This window comes from Mesitornis unicolor, unplaced genomic scaffold, assembly GCF_000695765.1.
Source record: "Mesitornis unicolor isolate BGI_N332 unplaced genomic scaffold, ASM69576v1 scaffold44657, whole genome shotgun sequence".
In the NCBI taxonomy this organism is placed as follows: Eukaryota; Metazoa; Chordata; class Aves; order Mesitornithiformes; family Mesitornithidae; genus Mesitornis; species Mesitornis unicolor.
The window spans coordinates 18,385-29,427 of record NW_010195208.1 but is presented as its reverse complement, the minus strand read 5'-3'; the positions used below and the strand labels follow the sequence as shown (position 1 = coordinate 29,427).

The window sequence follows — 11,043 nt, the reverse complement described above, 5'->3', positions numbered from 1 at the left end:
TTAATAATAATAATAGCAATAAAATATGACTGGTCAGAATTTAGATAATGGCCCACAGGTTGGATGGGAAGAGGCCATTTCTTGAGATGTGTATTACGTGCTGGAAGGAGAGAATGCAGCTCTAGGTTCTCCCATGTTTTCATTACAATTCTTCAGGGAATGGAAGATATCACAGTTCCTGCTGCATATAAATGAAAGCAAAGGGGAACAGTGACTACTGCACGTTAGGGAAGCTGGGCTGGACGGGGCCCTGAGCAACCTGATTCAGTTGAAGATGTCCCTGCTCGTTGCAGGGGGGTTGAACTAGATGACCTTTAAAGGTCCCTTCCAACCCAAACTATTTTATGAAGATTCAGTAGGTGTTTAAACAGAGAGGACTTGCATAACAAAACCAGAAGAGCTAGATGCTATACTGATACTTGTGTTTACAATTTGCAGAGTGGGAGTGTGACCTAAAGCCAGTCTGGAGAGGTGTTCCTTATGTGCTTCTAAGACATGGGCCTGGTAGCAAGAAAACGAGATTTTGCAAGATGGCTAAGTCTGCTTTTAAAATCCAAGATTAAGGTCTAACTTTGTTTTGATTTTCTGTGCCTGGAGCAGCTCACTGAGAATTTCAAGAGAAATTGTTTAATGAGCCATGCTAGCTTTGACTTGTAACACCAGGCTAGAAGTGGAGTAGTACACACAATAAGGTCTGAAAAAGGGCTGAAGTTATGGCTGTGTACTATTAGCTTGTGAAACTATCTGTTTACTATCTGGTAAAGATGAGAAACTTTAGCTCAGATATACTATTTTAAAACATTCCTCCCATATTCTGCAGAGGATAAAGAAGCAGTAGGGATACAGAACATTTTGTAATGATTAAAAAAAAAAATCTATTAAGAAGAAACACTTTGCCTCAATTTGGCAAATAAAGCATTTTTACTGAAGAAAAATATATGTATGAAAAACTTCTGTGAAAGTCCGTAGCATATGAGTAAGATCCTTCAAAGTACAGCTGAGACTGAAGTATCTTCTTTGAAAGAAGAAAAGGCAACGCAAACATACACACTGCTTATTCACAGAACGTTTACATCTTCAATTTTACAAAATAGCCACATTTTCTAAAATGCTCCTCTGAAATGCCTGATTAAAACACAGTGAACCAAAATATCCCATCAGTAGCAGTTCATCACATCTATAAATCCAATTTAAATCTAGTTATAACAGGAGTGTGAGACAATAAAGAACAGCATAAGAGCAGTAAAAGGAGCTTCTAGTTGACAATGAATACCATATATATTTTCAAAATACCAAAATGAAGATAAAAGTCTTAAATTAAATTACACAGTTCTGTAAATGAGTAATAAACAGATCTAAGATAGCACGTGTGTGCTTTTCTGTCCAGTTGCCTCCTGGAAGGAATGGAGTGACTTGAGACTGCAATTTACAGGATTTTCTGTAGGATGGAGTTGGCAACTTCCAGGGATTCATCTTTCACCAAGACAATATCGTAAGAGTCCATATATTTTTCCAAAAGCTCATCTACCTAATTGCAGAAGGGGAAAAGAGAAAGACCCACTTAGTCTTAGAATTAATTCTCTGAAGACTTTTTGTCATTAAAATGTTGTGCAGTCTTTCCACCAAATTAAGGGAATGAGCCATGCAGATATGTATCACTCATCTGAGGGAATGACAGAGTAAGCGTAGCCTTAGATAACCACATGTGCATTCCAGGATACAATACCTCACGTTTATTCCAGGTCTCACACATAAGGATACTGAAATAAAAACTACTTCCCCAGCTTCCCAAAAGGCAGAGAGAAATAGAAAACTGAAGTTTTCTCTCTCCTGAATGCAAACAGATGTGCATTATAATTTAGCAAACAATCAGTTCTCGGTCTCCTCATAAAAAAAAAAAAGGAAAAAGAAAAAAGACACTGCCTGAAATTTTTATTTGGAAGACTATAATTTTGCTCAATTATCAATTCATTATTGAAAGGAGGGGAAGGAGCCACAAGAACTTAAGAGAATTAATTTCTCTAGCCTCTGAATTTTAGTTCTCAAATGAAACACCTTTTCAGAAGTAGTTCAGTACAAAAACCAAAGCAATTTACATTTGTGGTTTTGTACCTTATGGATTAGAAAAAAAAAACTTGAGGTAAAAAATCCATGAAAAACATTTGAAATCTCAAATACGGGCCAAACACTTGGTTTGACAGCAAAAGCTTATTATAATGAACCTGTTCTGACTTGCAGTATTTCATTCAAAGTTCCAAAGGTTATAAGGCTACTTACTTTATCATTGAGATAGCCAATCTTGAGAATGTGTTCAACATTGGCTACTCCATCTGCCATACTCAAGTCTCCTTGGGAATCACCCAGCAGTATGATATTACTGTTGTCTTTTAGTTGTTTGAAGTACTCTGTGTTCTTCAAGGCACCATCATGTTTGTTGTAAACATGAATCAATTCTCCTTTAAATCCTTTTAATATTCCCTATAAAAAAAACGACTGAAGTTATTTCTAGTATCATACAGACAAGACAGAATCTGGAATAGGTGATACTACTCTTGAACTAACATTGAACTATGCAATCTCTAATGATGAACAAGATAAATTAGTATTAAATACCGTAATGATTGTAATAGCATTCTCCCTGCTTGGAGGAGTAGCGCTGGGCTGAGGTTGTTATTAACGGAAATGAATGGTATCTTAGTCACAGCATGCTATCAAGTGTTTGAACTGTTATCCTCTGCTTGTTTGTTTTCCTGGGAGAATGCTGAGTATGCAATTCTAATTTTCTGTGTGGTAGGGTAAATAGCTACATCTGTTGTATTAAAATGTTCACCTTGTAGTATATATAAAGAGCTACGAAATACCACAAACAGTCATGTTTGATAATAATGTGTTATTTCATACTTACATTTTCATCAAAATCCATGAAATTGGAAACCACTTTGACATTAGAATGGTAGACACCAGCCTGGTGGATAACTTCCTCAAGAATGTCCCCAATCCCAGCAGAAAATATGAACACAGGAATATTGTGTTCACTGAGCTTATCAAAGAAGTTCTCATATCCTTCTCTGTAACACAGCATGTAAATACAGATCAAATATCAAATAAAGCAAGCCAAGAAAAGCCCAAGTTTTCAGAAGACATTCACGTCATCTTTGGAAAAGAAAATTAACTTTCCCTGAGCGTTTCACTTTATTGCCTTTGCCTCACCTTTTCAGGTTAGTGAGAACCATCAACCTAACACAAGGCATGTAGTTTTAGCAAGAAACTCTTGCATCAAGCTATTTGGTCTGGGTCTGTATAATTCCATCTCACCCAAACATCTAATCAAGTTTTAAAGACTTAAAAACATTTATCCCTTCCCCAAACACACCAGAACAATCAAGCAACTAGTAGAACTCTCTCTAGCTACTATCAGACTACAAATATATGTTTGTTTTTACTCTTTCCTGAATGCTTTGTTGTTTTTAGTGCCCAATCAAAACTAGGTATAGTATTCCAGGAACAAGATAGTATTACTTCAAGACATGGTTTAGTGGGCATGGTGGTGTTAGGTTGATGGTTGGACTTGCTGATCTTAGACGTCTCTTCTAACCTTAATGATTCGGTGATCTCTATACACTGTTTCAACATACACATTGATTGGGAGAATTTTACATTAAAAAAAATAATGGTGAAAATTTTTGAGGGAATTTTAGCCTGTGAATGACGATTTAATCCTTGTGGACTTAGGCTTTCGAACAGGCAGACGGTGTGCTTGCCAGTTTTGCAAAAGACAAGAATTTAGCCAGTATGATAAACAAACACTTCCACAATTAAGTCTTAACATCTTGATTAACTAAAATCTACAGACAATTTTGGAGAACTTTGAGAGATTGGAGCCACAGTATATTTCAAGCAAGGATTTTACTGGCTTTTAAACTTGCCATAAAGGAAGAACAATATTTAATATAACATAGAAATATATTCCTCAAGTCACTGCATTTTTATCTCAGGGATTGTTTTTCAAAGGAACAAAGATGAACTCCACATTCCACTTACATAAAAAGAGCCACCAGTGCAGTTACAAGAGATTAAAGTCTACAGAAATGGAGTTTGTAGAGATGGAACTCAAACGTCTTATTTTTTTTTAAAGATCTCTAATGTATATTGCACGATCATTGTAAGCATTTAGGTAAAAAACATAAATTAAAGCAGGGGCATGAAAAGCTCACTATGTTTCCAGGTTATGATGTCACATTCTCAGAAATATTTTTGTTCCCCTGAAAACAGAGTAAAAATCCAAAGCAGTACTGTTCAAACCAAAAGGAACTTACTTCAGCATAACATCAGATTCCCTCACAATTTCTGCAAACTTGTCCTTCTGTAAGCCTTGTTCAATGAGTAGGGCATGAGATTTATTGTACCTAGAATATAAACAAAAAATGGGTAGAAATTGACTTCTAAAGATTTACCTTTCACTAAATCTCATCTTGAAAATCATCCTGTATGCTGTTAACTTGAATGAGTTAACTTGAATTAACCAAAGCAAAAACAGTTGTTGCACAACACTCTAAGAGATTAATTCAGTTAATACGTTAGCTAAAAGATAATTACTGCCATTAATTTGCTTTTAAAAACTTATTAAATCTAAGCGTAGTACAATTTGAAGATGGAAGGTGTCTCTTACCATTCTACCATATAAGGATATTTTTCTTCAATAGTGAGAGCTGGATCAATTTCAATAGCATAATATGTTTCTTTCAGCTGCAATAACTGAAGGGGAAAGAAGCAACAGATGTTTAATTTATTTTTATAAAATAACACTTGGTATTTGATCTAATAAATCAAAATAACTTCCTTTATTCTGGTTACCCTATTATGTAAAATGGAATCTGAAATGCTCTTTGAACTAAGAGTTAGCTTGTAAATATATCTAGGTAGACAAAGTGGATACTGTTAAACTGAGCTACGTGCTACTATCAAGAATACAAATATTTCTGTTCACTTCTGTTAGTGACTGGACGCCTTACAGTCAGTGAGAATGCTCAGAGAACTTTAAGGATTTGAAAGTATCTCTTGTCCTGTCATGCTGCATAATTCAACACACAGCACAGCCAGGGAATAAATCAGTTGTCTGAACAGCAAACCAACAGCTAGTAGGTTTTCCGTTTACCTTTTTCCGACATTCCTCTGTGATAAGCTTAGAGTTATCAATGATGTCTGGGGGGTAGAAAAAGAAAAGTGTTAAACAAGACATTATATCTCTTCTTCTTTGCTATATGACACTGGAAGTGGCATAGAAGACAATGTTTGATGACATACCACTATGTTTCCTCAGAACTTTTCTTACCAGCAACAGGCACATTTTTCTTCGTAAGCATGAGGATGTATTACTGTCCTTCCCCTCATCTCTGAATTACAAGGTTAATTATAAGCCTCTTATCTCTCTTTTGAGATGTAACTGTTTCTGAAATCATCATGAGGCATCCTATGTGTTTTAGGATTCCCACTTCATTATAAATTGATTTTTAAAAAAATTGTTTTAAAACATAAAAATGTCAAGATTTCAAAGGAATCTGCTATCTGAGTTTTGCAGGCATCAGGAGTATTATGAACTCTTTAAAGAAATTGAGTCAAGACTATCATATCTAGTCAGTAACATCTTATAGTTCAGACCTTAAGTTTAATTGTGAATGACAATGTACCTAATTTTAATTCACAAAGATTGTGATTAAAATATAAATACATAAAACACATATGGACACTCACTATAATACTTTTTCATTAGGATGTACAGGTTAGGCAATATAAAATCTAATAAATTAGGTTAATAACCTGGACAGAAAATTAAAATCTAGGAAAAACTGAAAGGAGTGAACAAACCAATCTATATAAGAAAAAAAAGTACTCACTATGACAAGTTGGACATCTTTTTCCATTGTAGGAAAATCTACTTAATGTCATATCAAAATCTGTAATAATCTATTTAAGGAAAGAAAAAGCAAAACTGTCTTACAACACGGAGAAACAAAAAAAAGAATGCCTAGAAATTCTGAACAGTCAACAGTAGTTGCAGTTGAGTTGCATACGTGTCACAGAAATCTCCCTATTTTATTGTAATGCAAGGCAGAATATCCCATAAGAATAACTTAATTCTTATAAAATTGTTTTTCTAATTCCTTTGGTCAGAATATTTCCTGAAATTACTAGACTTATATAATTTAGTTAACTAGTGTCTGGCTGAATTACATTTGACTCAACAAGGGCTATTTAAAATAGTTAACAGATGTCTAAGTTTTGGAAGTTACTTGAAGGCTGACTTCTGTTATACTCTTTGAATTTTTGGCACAGAGCAAAAATCATATGATTGAACTCATTCCAAACTGGTAACACCTTCCACTATCTTTACCTGAAGTTTGGCAGCTCCACCTTTGATGAGGCCACAAATAATCTCCTCTACTCTCCCTGGGTCCTTAATATGGACAGTCTTCTTCTGAAATTCTGGCATCTATGAAGAGTAAGAACAAAGACAGAAATACACTTACAGAGGAAAATTTACTATGGTAATACCTGCTATCTGTCAGATTGGAAGCTCTGCATCTATGAACAGTTTCATGTTCAAGACATGCTCAGGACAGGAAGGCAAGTTAAGAGTGCAAAAAACCAGAAAATACTCTGGATGTACTAACTCACGACTGCAATAAGTTCTATTTGCTTTCAGTTTTCATTCCCTTTCCTAATATCAAATTATTCAGTAAGATGACATTCATGGAGAAGATAATTGTATTTGTAGGAAATAAGGGAGATATATAGAAATATGACATATGGGATCACTTTGTGGTTCAAATACATCACTGGGAGACGGTAAACCTTAAAACTAGCTCTTTGTGCAGTTAATATGCCCTTAAAGTTTCAACACAGATAAAGAGGACAGGCTGATTTTAGACACCCACTGTTAAGTTGAGAAGGCTGCATGTGTCAATTTACTACTCCAGTACAAGGTCATGCAGTAATAATCCCTGCTCCCTAGCCAGTCCATCAATGATTTCCCATTACCTATTTTACCAAACACTTTTGAAATAACACATGCAATCACATCAAACATTCCTTCCGAATTAAGAATATTTTTGAATGTTATGATAAATGCTGATATAATAAAAAACCACAAAACAACCCCACAAAACCCCCACTGTCTCTAGCAACACCCACGCCCCCAAACCTTTGCTTACTCTAAAAGTTACTCTTCAACATGGAAAAAATGGTAAAAGAACTATTTATTGTCAGAAGTCTCCAAATTGAGTATATATTTCTTTCCTTTATAATCATATATGGACTCTTTCTAAAGCAAACGTATCAGATATTTGCAATTTGTCTACATAGGCATTTATTAAAAGTAAATTATATTTTCTGATCATAGAACTTCAGAGATGACGAAGTGCTAGGAATTACACTGTTCATATCCTGTGACCATTCGGCTTTCCTTTTTTTTACACCTAGCAAGTAATCTTTGCTGCAATGAGCTAATTTAAAAAAAAACAAACAACTAACCAAACAAAAAAAAACCAAGCAGCTTCTATTTCCAGAGACATTTCTGGAACCAGAGTTCTCATACCACCAATTGTTAATAAGGCACACAGCACTTTTTTGCTGCTTTTGATGCTGCTAAGGCTTTTGTTTATTATTAACAACTGACTCAAAGTCAAATTGCAATTAGATTATCATTTAAGAAAAAGAAGACACTTTAAAGGCTTGCAAACACATGCTTTTGTAATGGAAAAGACATTCGTGTGTCAAGAAAAAAGAAGGAGCTGGAGGTACCTTTAAATATAGACTCTAGTCCATGCTGCCCTTAAATGGGAGCAAACAATTACAGCTACATCGTTCTCAGTAGATAGTTGTCTAAACTCTACTCACATATTCCTCACTTTATTCAACCATGTATTTTAGTGTTGAACTATCTTTAAGTTCAGAAAAGTTTGCTTAGTTTCTATTTAACCTTCTTTACTGAAATTCCAGGTCATTCCACTTGGAGGAAAGGGTTCTTTTTTCACACGTGCTCACTGGATATTTTTTCTTTCTTCCTGAACTAGAGAATCCCAGTTTCTTCAGTCTTCTTTTGCAGAGCACAATTTTCTATACCTCTTACAATTCTTGATGTTGTCCTGGCCCATCCATTTGAACCATACAGTTCTTGAAACACAGCATCCATAACTGGGTATAATCTTTCCACTCTGAAAGGCCTCAGCTTTGGCCTATGTCCTCTTCAGAGAATATCTTTGCATGTACATTTGAATACATTTACTTTGTTAGCAGTAATATGGTGGTAATGATTCAAATTCAGTTGGTAATGACCAAATATTCTTCAAAGTTACTCCCAGGCAGGAACAGGTAGCTGCAAAACATGCTAAATTTCACATTTAGTCTTGCTGGATTGAACCTTTTCTTCCACATCAGTGCTCCAATTTTTCAATATAACAAATAATTCTAATCCCCAGTATGCTTACTGCTACTTTCTGGCTGATATCCTCAAAGACACTAATGGAAACAGAAATCCTTCTAAAACCCAAATCATGAGTCTCTGATAATTTTCCAAGGTTTTCCATCCATCCAAAAAGTTTCACCTATACCAGAATATTTTGACAAAAATTCTTAAGTCACAACAGGGTATTTACTACTTCTTTGCTTTATGAGTCTCATAAAGAAACAAACTGCATTCATTTAAGTTAGTTTGTCACCTATGGCAAAGGTGGTACCTCCCAAACCAAGATGGTTGTTCTCTATAGGGCTGCAGTGCTTTGCTACTTTTATTAGCACAGCAAATTCAAAAAAGGTACATTAGGACTGGCTTCCGACTATCAGCTAGATCCCAAACTGGGAATTATTGAGAAAGCTAATGAGTATTTAAAAAAAAAAATCCTGAAAAATATCCATTATCCAAAATTTGACTCTGTTTTGTAATTTTTTCATTGTAACTTGACTAATCCAATTCCCTTGATTTTCAGGAGGCAAATTGTATATGTATTTTTAGCCCTGGAAAGCAAAAGTTAAACAAAGTGAAACTTAAATGTGTGCTTTTGTAAGAAGTAGTTCAAGCATTATTTGGTTTACTTAGATACTAAGCAACAGATTTCCCAATATAACTGATTTACACAGAACAGATGTTGGGGGAGATGGAGAGATCAGAGGAGGAGGCTGTATAAGGGATGTTGGATTGCTCACTACTGTTTTATTTCAGACTAAGGCCTTTCATAAGTTTCTGAAACAACCTGAGGAAAAACCTCCTTAGTAAACACTTCAGTAGGGGATGTTAAACAAGATATTGCTTAAGATTTTAAGTATGATGAAAGTTTCCTGCTTTGATGTTGTAAACTGATACTCCTACTTAAGATCAGTTTTTAAGGTTCATTTATTTCTAATACATTTTTCATTTTTACACAAAAATTCAAGTCAGTTGAAGAGTATTTTAATTTAGGGGAAAAAAAGTCTTCTGCAGTGAGTATAACACAGACAATTTCAGTCTCACAGGCACTTTCCTAGGCAAAAATAAGTCTTCATTATGGGTATGGCATCTGATAACACCTCAGATGAATATGGTTAGTCAAAATAGCCACCGTCCCCACCACTAGTTCCTTGTATTCATATCTGCAACTGTACATTAATTAGCAATCCTTTTATTTAGGCTTTGTAACTATTGTATTAGAAGTAAACAAAACTGTCTAACAAACAGTCACCAGTTTTCTGTCAAACTCCTTCAGTGTCTTACACTTCTGCCCAGCATAGCTGTTGGTGTTTTTGTTGCATATTTGCCATTCTTCACAGTTGAAAGACACAAGCAGATTCCAGTTGCAAAGAACTGGTAAAACAGATGAAAGAACAAAGTGCTAATAAGAGAAGTTCAGTCAATTTCATAAAATTTGTGTTCCTATTAATTGTTAAAGAAAGCTCTAGGAGTCAACTCGGTATGCACAAGAGGCCCAAAATTCTGATGCATGAGTTGACCGGGAAGAACACACATGGAGAAACAGACAAACAAAAATCTCCACAGCACCTAACAAAGGCAAGAAAGTTTTTCAGAGTAAGGAGCTTCTACATACAGAACTAGGAGCATAAGCACAGGAGAAGGTATTAATATTTCATTGTGACTTCTGAAAGTAAATCACATTGAATTACTTGAGTATCCCTATCTATTATGTCATTTTATAAAAGTGTGAGAAGAGTTTTGTTTTCATACCAAGGACATCTACATTTTACTTAAATAGCTCAGAGACTGGTATCTCTTTTAAAACATGTTAAAAGATGACAATTCCTCAAGTAATTTGTGGTTGATATATACACTGCCCACAAATACATTAAAGTTTCTAGTCTCTGACATTTTTAAGGAGCCTTCAAAGAGAAGCAAGTGGAACAAAACTGAAAAAAGATTAAAGGTTGAGCTTAATTTGAATTATGAAAAGGAAAAAAAGATCTGCTTGTTTGTGATAGCAGGTAACTGGAATAAGGATGTAAGAAAGTCTTTGGTAGCTAACAATGGTACAGTCATACCTTGATGAATGAACAGTAATGGATTCACGCAGGTTTGGAAATCCCCCAGTCCTACAAACCACAGAATGGGACACTTACAACATGGATAGTTCTGAAAATTACAAGTCTGTTTAGTACGAGACATGCATCACTGGGTTAAAGAAAGACGAACAGGATTTACTGTAAAGAACATATTGTATTCTAGTTTCAAAACAAGATTTCTTATATACAACAGGATAGTAAGACTGCAAACAGAGCTGCTTTTATGCTGTATCTGGGTGCTGCGTATTTTTTTCTCAGTATTTGAGACCGTGTGTATCTAAGTGCATGTTGGGTTAGCTGGATTATTAAACAAGAGTTGGTGATAATCACTAAAATGAAAGGCAGGTATCTATGTGAATTCTCAGCTGCCATAGTAGGCATTTCCAAGCAGGTATCCTAGTGAATTAAGAGCTGATTGTGCGCACAAGGTGTAATGTCATATTCTGGAGTTAAGGTTGTACTGAACTTTTGAATCTACTGAGTGCTGGAGGAAGAGCG

General features: G+C 35.1%; 1 protein-coding gene across 1 annotated transcript in view; it reads right to left on the bottom strand.

Annotated features, from left to right (window-relative positions):
- Positions 1–912: 912 nt before the first annotated feature.
- NT5C3A (5'-nucleotidase, cytosolic IIIA) overlaps positions 913–11,043 on the bottom strand; it is a 28,494-nt gene continuing 18,363 nt past the window's right edge. Inside the window, exons 2-9 of the mRNA XM_010188038.1 lie at positions 6,392–6,490; positions 5,895–5,964; positions 5,156–5,202; positions 4,670–4,755; positions 4,317–4,406; positions 2,906–3,068; positions 2,278–2,478; positions 913–1,528 (exon numbers count right to left, since the gene is read on the bottom strand). Of these exons, the coding sequence (XP_010186340.1) occupies positions 1,427–1,528; positions 2,278–2,478; positions 2,906–3,068; positions 4,317–4,406; positions 4,670–4,755; positions 5,156–5,202; positions 5,895–5,964; positions 6,392–6,490 (858 nt within the window). The 3' untranslated portion in view covers positions 913–1,426. The remainder of the gene's footprint in view (positions 1,529–2,277; positions 2,479–2,905; positions 3,069–4,316; positions 4,407–4,669; positions 4,756–5,155; positions 5,203–5,894; positions 5,965–6,391; positions 6,491–11,043) is intronic.